The following is a 15,287-nucleotide window of genomic DNA, read 5'->3' as shown; positions in this document are numbered from 1 at the left end:
GGCACCATTTAATACTGTCGTAGCTCCAAAGCCAGCAGCCTTACAAAATGTTTTCAGAGGCAAAACACATGAAAAGAAGAGGCGGATTCAAATTAGCACCAATAAACTCAGAGACAGATCTAAAATGGATAGGATTTTACTTATTTAATAAAAGCTTTGGGGGAAAATCCTTTTGAGAGAGAGAGAGGGAGAGAGAGAGAGAGAGAGAGAGAGAGAGAGAGAGAGAGAGAGAGAATGTGTATGTGTGTGGCAGTGGCAGGGTCCTCTGAGGCTCTGGGATCAGCCTTTTACTAATGGCCTTTTCCCAGATACACAGCTTACAGGAAAACCTAAGCCCTCGGGAAAACTCAAGAGTTCGTTCAAAATGGAGAAGGGAAAGTGGTAAGGCCATGAAAAACCTGCAATTGGTTTTGGAAAGTGGAGAGGTAGACATGTTATAATGTGTTCTGACAGCAGGGTCTGTCAGCCACAGAACTTCAACAAGCTGGAGGCCTCTTGTCTCCCATGGGATGGGTGATTCACAGAGAGCAGGAGGAGCGAGCGCTTGATTCACAGAGAGCAGGAGGAGCGCTTTCTCGGTCTCTGCACACACACACCACACAAACATGTGCTCGCACACACACCACACACACCACATACTATACACACATGTGCACACACACATGCATACACACACCACACACAACCACACACCACACACAACCACACACACATACAAACACACACAGCACACACACACACACAGTGGGGGGGGGCTCTCTAGAACTTGTTTTGATTTCAGACCATCAAAAGGGTAGCTAGCTGCTCCCCGTGTGTGCAGACCGTGGATGTGGCTATACAGTACAGTCATCCTAGTGTGACGAGCCCGATACATATCTGTGGCTGACACACTCTTGCGTTCAACCAACTTCAGGCCGCAAATCCTCGAGGAAGGAAAACTGTGCCTGTCTGAACATGTGCAGACCTCCCTTACGACTCAGCCCAATGACTACTCATGCCATCCTGTATCGAGTATCTCAGTAACCTGGGGATGACTGACAGACTACAGGAAGATGCGTACCAACTATCTACACATAATCTGCCATTTGATAGCAGGGGCTGAGCACCCTCTGGCAGAACTGGAATCTATGGTGTTGGTTCCTGGAACAAGTCCCCCAGGGACACCAAGGGCAGACAGTGTGGAGGTTCTGCCATTTTCTAGAACAATGAGATTCTTCATCGGTTGTACTGTGCACCCACTGAGGAGCGCCCAAGTGTTAGATCTTGGGCGTGAGGCAGATCTCAGCTTCTATGCTATGGAGACAAAATTTGTCCTCAAGTTTCTCATCAAGTATGACATTTGGGGAAAAGTTTGATAGAACCACGAGGGACTTCGGAACAGGGCCCAGAGTATTTTAAGGGATCATAGTATGCCAGAAGAGAAAGTTACTGGGCCTAAATACAAAACAAAAGCTGAAATTAAAAAAAAAATCAAAGTGCATAAATGTTTAATTACATCTCAAAAAATGCAACATTAAAACAACTTCATGAATTTTTAAATTTAGGATTTACAAATCCCCTTTTCTGTTGTTGTTGTTTTTGTCTAGAGTTTCCTTATTTTCCAGAAGAGTCCAAGACTAAATACAGATAGCAGCAGACATCTTCTAAGTGCTCGTTGGGGCCCAGGAAAGGTTCTTGGGAGTCCATAGAGGTAGTCTATCATTCAGCTCTTGGCCCCTTGACACTAATACGGACATTGTCCCTGCTGGACAGATAGCCAGGTATCAGCACCCCAAAGTTAGCCAGGGCAAACATGGGAGTCTCTGTTCCCACTCATTGTCTCAAGCTGAATGGCAGAGTCATGTGGGCTGTAAGACAGTGTGTGTGTGTGTGTGTGTGTGTGTGTGTGTGTGTGTGTGTGTGTGAGAGAGAGAGAGAGAGAGAGAGAGAGAGAGAGAGAGAGAGAGAGAGAGAAAACTAATGTAGGAGCCATGGTTGAGGAGGTGAAGGATGGTGATGTTGGGGGCTCAGTGGTGGTGGCCGATAAGGGGCCCCATGTGTGAGGAAGTCATATATCTATTTTGTTGACAATATTTTGTTACCCCTCTTGAGTGGGAACTAATTTAGAGATTATCTCGTCTCATTGCCTAGCTCAACCCAAGAGGAAACCAAGGCCTAAAGTACTTAAGATAATTGCCCGAGTTCACACCCACAGGTCTGATGGCGCCAGGGTGAAAGCTCAGGTCCCAGAGTTAAGGGTCTCAAAATCTTTCCACACATTTTAAGATTAAGGAACGGAAGCCTCACTGTAGACAGCATTATATGTTTTTTTTTTGTGTTTTTTTTTAGCACTTCATACAATCAATTCTAACATGGACTGCACATTCGCTTAGAACTCTGCTTCACTGGTGTGATAGTCTAAGGAGCAATCTGCTTTCTCAGTGACCTGAATGGGAAGAAAGGCACATTCAACGGAATGGCTTTGCTTTTGTCCAGTACACGTCTCCTCTGGTTCCCTTTTCCCTGCATCAGACTGAGAAGCTGTCTTGATCACACCTTAGGATTCCTACTCACACTTGGAAAGAGCCTCTTCAGGCACGTGCCTGCTACACCTTAGGACTTCTGCACAGAAGGAGGACACTGACCGAGAGCTCACTGGGGTACTGTCAAGGCAGACCGCTGTCCACCAGGGGAGTGTCAAGGTAGATCACTGCTCTCCACAGAGGTGAAGCGTGTTCCCTTCTGGGCCCTCTCACATCCCCAGGTGCCCCGGGGATCCGGAGTCTGAATTTCAAAGTCAGGGAAACCTTGTTGCTCACAAAACTCTTCTAGGTCTAGTTTCCTATTACTAAAATAATAAACAGGAAGCGATTCTAAAATTCACTGGAAACACTTAGGCATGGTTGTTATTAATGCTTTTGAGAACTTCCTCTCTAAAATGCCAGGTAGTAAGAGAGATGAATAGAGTTGGAGGGTAAACCCCCCACCCTGTCCCAGAATCCCTGTCTGCCTGAGATGCCTTCAGAGTGGGAAAGCAGATGCAGAATGGCCCCCTTTGACCCTCTGTGTTTCTTCCACTTCACATCTGGTTTGGAAGGAAGGAAAAACTATCTCCGTGTTCCTTTGTGTACCAAGATTCTATCTTGACCTGATAGACTTGTCTGATATTTGAACATGCCAAGGTTGAGAGGGAATAGCTCCTGTTGGTGACCCGGGAGGCATGCTTGGAACAAGTCCCCGTGAGCACCATGACTGGCAGTGGCTGTCCTAAGAACCGATACTACTAAGTGCCCAAGCTCTGTGTAAAATCCTTTGCTAAAGGGGGATCCCCATTAAGACACCTGCCCAGAGGCTGCTTTGGTCACTGTATTAATCTTTTCTCTGGGAGAAATACAGGTTTTGTATTATCTTTGGTTCACATTCTATTGATGCCAGGGTCTCAAGCAGACCTCAGTGACCACACAGCCAATTGTTGGCACATGTGCGTCGGGAATGACCTGGGAAGTAGGTGGGAAACTCACTAGGTCTACTTAGAGGAAAGCTGACTCTGTCCAGTCAATGTGACAATGACAGCTGCAAAGTTACAGGGCTCCAATCTCCCAGGAAACCCACGTGCGAGTCACACCCACTTTGATAAGCTCTCCTTATCAAAGATACAGGAATCACAATACAATGAAACTCAAATCCTATCCCTGTTCGCAGAAACAGACCTTGTTGTCCATGGAGTCCAACACCTGGATTACTCAGCTTCCCTTCTGGCTGGCTAGCTGGGTGACCTTGGATCCATTTCTTAATTAGCTTTGGCGTCAACCGCCTTACCTGTTTCTTCCCAGATTTTTACAAATTAATATGCCTGCAGAACTTTAAATGGTCCTGGGCAAATGATGATGCTTGCATAATGTCAGTCCTTATAATCACTGGCTCTTCTTACCAAGAGAAAAGGATGTTTTGAAAAAGACCTGCATTGCTTTCCATCGTAAGAAGAAGCCACAAACACTCATCTCCCACTGTTCTGCGATCGTGACTTTATCACCATAAGCTTACATATGGCTTTCATGCATTTTTCCTTCTCACCTGGAAATATGGGGCAAATATAAAGATTCTATGTAACATATATGTATGCATACATATGCATGTCAGATATTTTGCCATTTCCCTTAAAAATAAAAGGAGAAAACTATGCTCACGAGGTTGGGAATATAGTTCAGTGAGTAAGGTGTTGCCCAAGTATCAGGAACTGAACGTGGATTCCCAGCATCCACGTACAAAAGCTGGCCTTGGCAGTGCATGCCTGTGACCCCATCACTGGTGAATGGGGACAGAGGAATTCTGCACACTCACCATCAGCCAATCTAGCCAGAGTTTTAAGCTCGGTAGGCTCTGGGTTCAGCGACACGCCCTGACTCAGACAAACGAAAGGGTGGCTGGGGGGCGAGGAAGCAGACACAGGATGCCAACCTCTGGCCTCCATGTGAGAGCACACGTGACAACACCTACTTAAACATGCATCCTCACATCTCACTCACGCACACATACATGCACACACACACAAGCATGCACACAGACTTACAGTCACGTGATGACTTCCACAACATCTTTAAAAAGCAGTTGATTGGCCAAGAGGCCCGTCAGTTGACCTCTTCTCAGGGTGATTTCATCAAGGAGACTCATCTGTGAGACTGGCCTCCCGATGGTTTCAAGAATGGCTCTACCTTGCTCTCATTACTGAATCTCAGAGCTCCAACAGTGACCGCTCAGGGCAGCTTTACAGGGGGGCAAAAGCTGTCCCGGATACTGCCGGCATTTGTTTCCCGCCCTAGGCCCATCTCCAGGATGGAGCCAGTACATCAGACGTCTGACCTCCACTCTCCTAAATGCTTCAGTAAAATGTCTCCTGTCACGCCAAACCAAGACACACATCTAAACTGTAGCACAGACTATATATGTAGAGAATGTATCTTGAAACACATATTCTCATAGTTGTTCCCTAAATTATAGACACAAGGGTTGAAAGCTGGGGTTTTCCATTAAGTTTCTAGAAATATCGAAGCTACAGGAAACAACTCTTAAAATTCCTTTTGTGAAAAAATCCTTCTATGGGGCACGGAGAGCAGGGGAGATGGCTCAGTCAAGTGCGTGCCGCCCAAATACGAGGACTCCCGTTCCCGTCCCTCCTGCCCATGTAAACATCCGTGTGAGGCGGTATGCACGCATCAGTGACCCCAGCGCTGGAGGACACAGACGTGCATGTTCCTGACTCTTGCTGCCCAGTTAACAAAGCTGAGTGGATGAGCTACAGGCTCAAGGAGAGACCCTGCCTCAAACAACAAGGCAGACAGCAGAAGAGGATGATGGCTGACTTCTGACCTCCACAACACATACCACCACCACCATCATTTTAGCATATCTTCTCTTCTTAATCTATCAGCATGTCAACAAGCCATTAAAGGCTCTGCTTTCTCACCGAAAACAAACACCTGATGTCACTCTTCCTTCCCACCATTAAAATGGATGGCCTGGAGATGCGGACACATCCCGGGGAATGTGTGAGAAGCAGTGGCCCGCAATTACTGGAGAGTGACCGTCCGCACTACAGAAAGGCTGGGACTCTCTCTGGGGACACATTCTACCACAGTTCTAGTTCTGACCATGTCAGCACCGAGGTTACCATGTGCTCTTGCTTTACAACCTCAGAGCTGGGTCCCACGGGAGAAATCATAAATGCCAGCCCCACGTTTCACACACAGCACTTGCAAAGTCAAGAGAGAGGGATCGTGGGATGTGAAGTGCAGACAGCATGGCATGGATGGAACTGATGGACAAATGGACAGACAGATGTGTGCATGGGTAACAGTGCAAGGCCCAAAACCAGTGAGCAATCTTTCCTCTTCCTAGGGCTTCCTTATCCTGTTTAAATCTGGACAGGTTACTTCCTTTCTCTGGGTCCAATTTACCTTTTCTTAGAGGAACCAGAGGGTCTTTCTTTCCGAGTCTTTGATTTCCTCAAGAGAATAAACTTTGCAACATTTCTCAGCTTGGCAGACACCAGGGTTCTTGGGCTGGACTCACCCAGGCTTCACGACCCATCACTAATGAGGTGTTGGACAGAGCTCCTTATCTAGAGCGGCTCCATCCGTCAGGCTACCCGACGTGCACACAGGGCCCTCACTTGCCACTGCGTCAAAGGTGACAGTGGGCAGAACACCACCAGAAAGAATCAAGACGCTAAGGAGACAGGGTATGAGGCACTCACACCCTGCGATGGCACAGGCCTTTGAATCCCAGCACACCAGGGACAGAGGCAGAGGACAGTCCGGAGTGTAAAGCCAGCCTGGCTTACTTAGCAAGTTCTAGGCTGACCAGGATGTCTCGTAGCTCCAGCCTGCCTCAACTCAAAAGACTAAATAAATAAAAATAAATAGGAAGAGAATCATAAAATTAGCCACTAATGGCCCACCCTTGCTTGTGGAGTTGGCCTGCAGTTGCATTTGACTTTTGTTCTAGAAGCTTCTCGTGAAACAGAAGACTGTCTACCTGGAGCTACAATGGCTCTTTATGACACACTTAGCCTTATTCCTCCCTTCTCACTCTTCCTTGAAGTCAAGTTTCATCTGCGAAGAAGGCTGAGTACAGGAGGTATTTTCTAGGCCCTTCCCCCAGGGACTGCTCTCCTAGGTTAAAGAATAGCAGCGGTGGCAAACACTTTATCTGAACACTTGGTCCTCGTGGAGGGCAGCAGTACCGATATGGGGGCCATTGCTCTTCTCCCTGCTTTTGTTTTTTAGGTTCTGAATGTTCCAGAAAAAAAATGTGTATTGCGAAAGCCTGTATCTCTTACATGTGGACGAATAAGAGACATAGAAGGCTTATCATGGGCCCCTGTTTTAAGCTGTTTCCTTATGCAGGGCCAGAGTCTAAACTCTCCTAGAGGCGGTGGCTGCTTTAGCTTTAGAGAGCCACAGACACCCAAAGGAGCCATCCTACGAACTCGGTCACCCTCAGCATCAGCCTTGCTAAACCTGGCCCCTGCCCTTGGCCCCACACTGAGCTGTCTGTCACTCTCGCCTGCTTCCTCTCCAGCCCTCTGGAGAGGGCTGAGGAAGCAGCCTCAGGAAGCACTGAGCATGGCCCTCAGGTGTTTCAGTCATGCTTAACGTAGGCCTTCTCTTCAGTAGCCATTTCTACCCTGAAAACCCAAGGAGCACGGCGGGGATTCCTGAGTGTGCAACAGCAGTGTGTCACCTAGGTCTGTTGTCCACACGTGAAGAAGAATCAGGGTGTTATATTAAGTCCCTGAGTTCTCTGAGTCTGATCATGGCTGGAAAACTGGCAGGAGGTAAATCGGGAACAAGAAGAGCAGAGAGGAGGGGGTGACCAAACACAGCAAATGGAGGAAAGGGTGCGGTCGTTGTGAAAACCGTGTCCTGGGGTATTCCTGGTGCATGTGGGTGGTCTCTGCATGTCCCTGATTGGGGGGAACTGGAGAAATGGAAGCAGGGAGATGACCAGTTTTCAACAGGTAGTCCAGACACTAGACGCCATTCCCACGACTGCGGGGAAGGATACCACAGCCGCAGTGACCACTGGGTAGCCACTACCCACCAGGTAGTGGGGTACCACTACTACCCCAGAGTGCAGAGGATCTGCCCTGCTCACCAGGTTTCCTGTTGAGGATCACACCCCAGAACTGACCTCAGAGGATCAATGAAAGGTCACCTGGAGGGGGTGAGGCAAAGCGGCTCCACTGCGGACCCCCAACAGTTCCAAAGCTCATACCCTGCACCAGGCAATGCCGTCATCTAGCTAAGTCTTGTAGAGATGCTGTCATTGTTATACACATTTTGTCGAAGATGAATCGGAGTTTGGGGAGGTTCTGAAACCCTGAAGGCTGAAGAATTCATTGTTCTAGGGCCCACATTTTTAACGGTTTCATTCTGGCCTCCTGACATCTTTCACCATAGCTTCTCGGGACAGGAGGGACCCCACTTTTCAACATTCCGGAATCTGAGGGTATCCTTTCCCAGGGACACCTGACATGGTTTGGAGGGTGTCCATTCAGAGCTCATCTGCCTACAGATTTGGAGCTCTAGTTCAGCCTCAGCTCCTGGGCCAGGGTGTGGTCCTGAAAGACTGTCACTTCTGTGTTAACTAAAAGATAGTCATTAAGTCACGGTGAAGACATCTTTCCTTCAGACTAAACAACCCCACTCCCTCTTTAAACATTTTCTTCACGGCAACTCTTTTTCGAGACCAACTTTCTATATTTGCCATTTCCCCCCAATACTCACCTCCCGGTCTAGTCTCTATGTTAAACAATTTTACACTAGGGAAGAAGAAACGGATATTTTCAGTTTCCACCTCTGGCCTTAACAAATTAACACCAGCATGGGTGGTAAGCTGCCTCTTCTGGTTCACTCCGACCAGGTCTCTGTTGCTCATCCTGTACGTGACCAATCTTCTCTTCACTGTTTCTAATCACACTGAACTCCGCTGTATGTATTATATATATTTGAGGGTCTGTTCCTTAGCCCTATGGAGCTCCAAACTGTTCTTAACTCATTTGAATTGGTCTCACTTCCCTTTGATTTCTAAGACAAAGCTTTAGAAAGTCCAGGACACAGAAATGACCCTTGACAAGCGAGAGGGTTGACAAGGAACCTCCTCCTGTCTGCAGGGGCCTGGCATTCCTCTAGGAGAAGTGTCAAAGCACAGATAGGTTTGTCAGATCCAGTGGATCTTTAAATATACCAGCCCAGAGAGTTACCAGCCCCAAGGGGGCCCACTTACTTCGGGGTTCTCGCGGGCCGTCCACCGTGATTTTGATGGCTCTGTGGTAGGTGGCGACTTGTGGTGGGTTTGTGAAGACGGTGATGGTCAGGGTGAAGCTCTTGCCTGTGAAGACACAAACAGGACAGGATAGGGTGAGAGGTGGTCTGAGCGTCTACCTGCTGTGTTAATCCAGGCTTGGTGCCCCAAACAGGAAAGGTGAGAGAACTGAGGCGGCATGGGGGGGGGGGGCGTTCTCCTGGTGGTCCTATGGCTCTGACTTTGTTTCCAATCTGGAAGGCACCCAGTGGGTTCACAGGTGTGATCCATTGCATAGTCATGTGGCTTTAATTCAATCATTAGTTAACAACAGGATTAGGAGATATCAGAACTGACTACCACATCGGGACTTTGGGAATGGCCAGTTGGGACACATAACAATCCACTCCCACCCTCTGCCCTCCCATCCCCACTGTGTTCCCTGGACAGTTATAGAATCCGGCTCCCTCCCCCACAAAAACACACACACAGAAAAAGAAGCAGCAGGAATCCCCATATGTCCCTTTTATCTCTGTACTTCTGTTGATTGGAAAAGGCAGACAGAGTGTAGCTCAGAGGGTGGAGCGGTTGTCTGGCAAGCATGAATCTCAGGGCTCTGTGGCAGCATTGCATAAACTGGGCATGATATTGCCCACCTGCAATTCCAGCACTCAGAAAACAGAGGCAGGAGGATCATATGTTCAAAGTCTTCCTCAGCTATGTAGCGAGTTAGCCTGGGCTACAGGAGACCCTGTCTCAAAGCAAATGAACAAACTAACCAAATCAGCAAAGATTGAATTTCTAAGTGTGAAAACATGCTAAATTAGAAATTATTCTCGGTGCATATTAGATGTTGATGGCTGATATTAAATACTATTTATAAATACCAGGTGACTAGATGTTATACAAACATTAATGGGGTAGGGCAGAGCAAGGCTGTGCAGCCAGCAAACTGAGGTTCAAATGCGCAGTTCACACAAAAGTGTATCTGGCTCTCTCTGAACATCTCGCAAGTCTCCAGGAGAGGCCAGCTCAAAGGTAAGACAAATACATTACTTCTTCATCACTTTAGAGAGTGGGTTCTGGGTTTGAATTCCCACTGCTTTACTCTGACAATGACGCTTGACTCTGTGACTCAATGTTCTTGTCTGAAAAAATGGGTACAGGCAATTTTTCCAAAACAGTTTGGGGCTGAGGGAAGAATAAATGAGGCAAAGCACTGTAACAGTGTCTGTCCTCAGCGTGCAAAGGCTCCAATGTTTTTGTGTCCCTCTCCACCTCTCCGTACAGAATCCGAGTTTCTGGCTGAATGCAATATGAAGTCGTCTACCTACACATCAGTTCTTCGGTTAACACAAATTCTTGTCTTCCCCACACAGTATGCAAGGAAACTCAGACGAAAGGGGAACAAACCATGCCCATTGGCTCCAACAGGCAAAACCCAGCTGACCTGCCCACCCTCCTTAGAAGAAACACACTGTTCCAGCTGGTATATGTGTTTTAATATGGGTGAAGGCCACTAAGAAATTACCCATGAATACAGCCTAAGGCCATTGATGTTCCATACACATATCCTGTATCATATGTGCATACATATGTATATTACATGTTCTTGAGACTACAATCTATGACCACAGCAAGCTGCACTCCTAATCATAAAAACTGTTCCCAAATAATCCTGGAGTGTCTCTCCGCAATCTCTCTACTAAAGCCTATGACAGACAAGGCCGGTGATGGAGTCGATTTTGCAGCATGAGTGGCCCAAGGGACCAGACAGGAGTGGTTTCTAGGGATTCTGTGGCTCATGAGGATGTGTACCTGACTCCCCCATCTCCTCAGTCAGCCTCCTGCCCACAAAGGATGCTGCCACGCTCCAGGGCTTGTTGTTATCAGATATCGGCAGATACCACCAGGGCATATTCCACGTGGTTTTCTACGATAGCATCTAGCCGACACAGAGGGATGGTCAACAGAAGCTGAAGCTGGACACGCTCAGAACGGAGTGCTGATGTGGAGGCCTGAGGGAGCCACCCATCACTCTCATTGTCTTTGCCTGTATAAACAGTCACATGGTCCTGCTGCTATAAGGTAGGCCTCCGGCAGAGCTCATACTGGGTCGTCCTTTCTCAGCCAGAACCCACAATGGGCTACCCTTTGTATCAGGGACATAGAGACAACTCCCTCCTGCATCCCATGAGTTCAGCTCTGGAGCCTTGGGACCCTGCGGTTTCCCCAGCCACTACTACTTCCCCAGTCACTAAGACTCCCTTGCTTGGGTCTCCCCATCTTCAAAGGACAGCCACTTGCCGCTGACCTGCTTCTCAGGTGACCTTCCCTGAAGATGGGTTTGCTTGTGACTATTTCAGATAGCCCCATAAATCACTCCTTACCTAGATTAATTAAGATGTCTGCTTTGGCAGCATTTGTGATTGTCCAAGCTTAATCTGCCTGAGGGCAGGGACTACGTTCTCCAAAGACGAGCATCCTTCAGAGATGTCAAAGGAGAACAGGTGGAGGCTTAGGGCAGCAGAAGGTCCTGAAGTGAGGCGGGGAAGGATACCAGTGATTGACGGTGAGGTGGCTTAGTCCTGAGCTGGCCTTGGGTGTGTGTGTTGTGGGGAGTGAAGGGACGATGAAATATGGTGCCTCGAGCTGGAGAGTAGAGGATCTGGATTTTTCCACGTTTTTGCCTCCCTTAGTCTCAGTTCAAGGATACTCGTGGTATGGCACACAGCTCTCTGACACTGTCTTCTGAGCCTGAGGCAGTGGGATGCCGGCACTGGAGCTGGTAGCTAGCTCTCAGACAGTTTTCCTCTCAGCTCAGGGCTGTAGGATGCCTGTAGCATCTAACATACTCTGATAGTGTCTTTTGAGCAATGGGTTCATCCACGGTTGCCTAGTGTGTGTGGTAGCTCCCTGAAGAAGTGTTACAGACCTGTGTCTATCCAGCACGGTGTCACCATGAACAGACTCCTGGTGGCCTATGCCCTCTGATACTTAGAGCTTCTCTACTGCAGAAACCTCAAGGATCATTGAATTCCAGCAAACTTGGGGCTGATGCAATACAGTACAATGGCTTCATGCCCACACATCCAGTTTCTCGCTGTTCTGGAGCCACAAGGCCAAGATGAAGGTGCCTGTAGGACTGCACCCTTAGGTGCCTCCCTTCTCCTCCTGACCCCCTGCGATTGTCAGCAGCATCACCCTTATGCAGGAATGAGTCCACTCAGTGTCCTAAGCTCTGACTCCATCTCTGTAGGGTACCCTCCTATAGGATAGCCCTTGACTCTCCCCATCCTTAGAAGGTTACCACGCATGGACTCAATACCACAAGCCCTTCTCCTCACTGCACCCGTGGATTTACTCTACATCAGAGCGAATTCTGAGAGTCTGGGTGGGTGTTGACTTTCAGGGTGCACTCTGCACCCCAGGCTTGTCATGGCAAGGGTTTCTAAACTGTGAAATAACCCTACCCTCACCGCCCCCTTAAACCGCTCTCTCAACCATTTCCTAAAGAGCAACAAGGAGATTTGCATTCACAATACCCACACCTGTAGGTGTTGTAGACCTCACAATGTTCCCATACTTGACTTCATTTGGTTGTCACAACCGGCTCGTGAACCGAGCAAGGCGGGTTTCACTATTCCTCAACAGGGAGCAAAGCTAAAGCAGAGAAAGGTGAAGTTACGTTCTCAGAATCACTCAGCTTGGGTTGGCAGGATGGCTCAGTGGGTAAAGGTATTTGCTGCCAACCCGGACAGCCTGGCTTTCATCTTGGGGGTTCATATAATGGGAGGAGAGAGCCGACTCAGGTTATCCTCTGACCTCCATAGATATGCAAAACAACAACACCACACACACACACACACACACTCACACACATATAATAAAAATCAATCAACTATGTTAAACACAGAGAAACGAATCCTAAGCTTAGTCACCACCCGCTGAGTTCTTGTCACTGGCATCAAAGGGGTCCACCGGTGCCAAATCCAAACTCAGGAGCCTTCTTTCACCCCCCACCACCCGCCATCCCCCAAAGTGAAAATTGCCCCTGTGACTTTAACATGCAAACTCTTCTTAGGAAGCTGCCAGTGAACCCAGGCCAGGGCTCAGTGGCAGTCTCCGGGAGTGGACTGGGACTTTTAGAAAGTGAAAGCGTGTGAGAAATTCCTGGTTAACCAGAGACTAACTTAGCAAAGGAATTCAGGTGCAGCAGAGGCTGGCAAGGTCCCTGTTCATCGCCAGGCCGCGAAGACCCTGCTCATCGCCATGGTTCTTACTACATCATGTTCATCATTTTATGTGCAGACGAGGAGTTTCCACTTAGTGATGATTGCAGCAGGGAGAGTTCACACCAGTAATGGGATTTACCTGGGAGGAGATAAACTAGTGGCTATCCTCACAATGGGCTCTCTGGTTACAGTCGATGTGTGTGCATGTATACATAAGGTCATAGGTCAATCACGGGTGTCATTCCTCAGGTCCTTCCCATCTTGTTATTTAGATGGGGTCTCTCACTGGCCTGCAACTGTGTATTCACCTAGGCTGACTGACCAGTGACCCTAGGAACGTGTTTGTCTCCGCATCCTTCTGGGGATGAGACTCAGGGCATCACGCTTGTGAAGCAGGCAGCTCACTAACTGAGACATCTGTTTCCTATCTATAGACTGTGACGACTTTTTCCTCACAGGTGAGTGTGAAAACCTGACCTCCATTCCTTTGGATTTTTCCAACTGAGCTTGGCGCCATCACGGCCGATGGCCTCCAGGTAGCTAGAGGCACATCTGAGGATGCACCAATTGCAGGAACCATGCGCTCTGCTCTCCACCCACCCAGGCCCATGGTTGCTCAGACAAGGCCCTGCTTGGCCAGCACCTGCAGACGTGGGAGCTGCAGCCTCGAGCGCACATGTGTTATTAGCCAAATTCCCTTATTAAAATGACCTATGGGCTTGGTATTTTAAGTGCGTGGGCGTGGAGAGTGGAAGACTTTCAAGTGTTTTTCTCAGCAGGCTGTAGCCAGAAGAGGAAGGACTTAGGGGGGACCGGAGCAGTACTGGTCAGCAAAATAACACTAGCCATCCTGGGCTCTTCAGGACCTAAGGAAAAAGGGAGGCACTGGACTCATGTTCCTATCTGCTGCCTTCCCAGAAGCCCTCACTGACTGGGACATAGATAACCTTGGGGGTTGATCTTAGGCACTGCTTGGAGGCAGAGGCTTTTGGCACTGGAGGGGCAAGCTGTAAGTCACGGATGCCCTGAACGTGAGTCACCCAGCCGGTGGGAGGTGCTCGGGAGAGAAGGAGGCGCTGCACTTCTCCCTCTGCTCCTGGTACTGGATGCAACAGCAGCATCAACTCCAGGGGACAGTTGTGATCAGGGAGGACAGCTATGTGATCACAAGGGACAAGAGGGGTGAGTGAGAGAGAGGACGGAAGACCAAGAAAGAAGGGCCGGGAGAAGGGGCTGCAGTGGACTCACCCTACGGGCATCACGAGACAAAGCTTGCTGTGGCAGTCCAGGAAACACACAGGGAGAGGGCTGAGTGTGGACGCTCAGTCAGTTAGCGGTTTAGTGGACCTGTGTTCAAATCATACTTGTTGCGAGTGTGGGCGAGTTTCTTCCCTCCTCAGGACCCAAGCAGCTTCGTTATTTATTAATCAACAAAGCAACACATATACAGAAGACCTCCCACACCACTTCTGCAAAACAGAAGGCAGTGACAGCCCTTCCTTGTCGGAGTCTCTTCCTGTGGGCTAAAGGAAAGAAGGGCTACATGGGCTGGGTGCCCAGCAAAGTCTTGGTAAAAATGTCAAAGATGTGACAGCCCTTCCACAAAGAGAGCCCCAGACATCCTGTGAGGAGGGCTTGGGAGAAGACAGTCATGGACACCTGACGGTGGGTAGGACTTCTGGAAAAGGGGGAATGTTCAACAGGTGACAGACTTGTTACTTGTACTGACTGACTTCAACTTGAAGTTCACGGCTGTGTTACCGGCTGGCAACGTTCTGTAAGGCATGGCTGTGTGAGTGGTTGACCCACTATATAAACAAGCCAAGACAGCAACATGTGGCGTCTCCCTTGACGCCAGTCTGTCCATCCACGAGGCAGAACAAAATACGAACTGCTTTATTTAGTCAGAAAGAAGGTCACGGGGTGAGCCTTCCTGGACACTCGCTGCTGTGGTGTGACCTGCTTTCCAAGGCCAGGAAGTTCCAGAGCCTCAGGGAAGGGTTCAGTGGTGAACAGTGACCATTCTGAGGTCTAATAAAGCCTTGGCTGGGCTCTGTCTCTCTGTCAGGCCTGAGACACACTGTGCTTCTCCTCATTTCTAGCAGATGACTAAACCACAGGATCAAAATACTATATTATTGGGTACGGCCTTCCTCAGGAGGGCTGAGGCGGGAAAGAGAAGAGTAAGCAAGGCTGTCAGTGGCTGGAAAGCAGCTCTTGCCCAGGTTCTACACACCATACACTCCAGTCCCCACCCCCAGGCCAGCT

The 15,287-nt window shown here is 48.8% G+C and overlaps 1 protein-coding gene across 3 annotated transcripts in view; it reads right to left on the bottom strand.

Annotated features, from left to right (window-relative positions):
• The window catches only part of Runx1 (RUNX family transcription factor 1), a 223,951-nt gene that overhangs the window by 53,179 nt on the left and 155,485 nt on the right, over positions 1-15,287 (bottom strand). For all 3 annotated transcript variants that reach the window (XM_048422959.3, XM_048422961.3, XM_087899101.1), the window contains one exon: positions 8,767-8,871. In XM_048422959.3, the coding sequence (XP_048278916.1) occupies positions 8,767-8,871 (105 nt within the window). The remainder of the gene's footprint in view (positions 1-8,766; positions 8,872-15,287) is intronic.

Source organism: Myodes glareolus, chromosome 2 (assembly GCF_982192425.1).
Source record: "Myodes glareolus chromosome 2, mMyoGla1.1, whole genome shotgun sequence".
Classification (NCBI taxonomy): domain Eukaryota; kingdom Metazoa; phylum Chordata; class Mammalia; order Rodentia; family Cricetidae; genus Myodes; species Myodes glareolus.
This window is presented reverse-complemented; position numbering and strand designations above follow the sequence as displayed.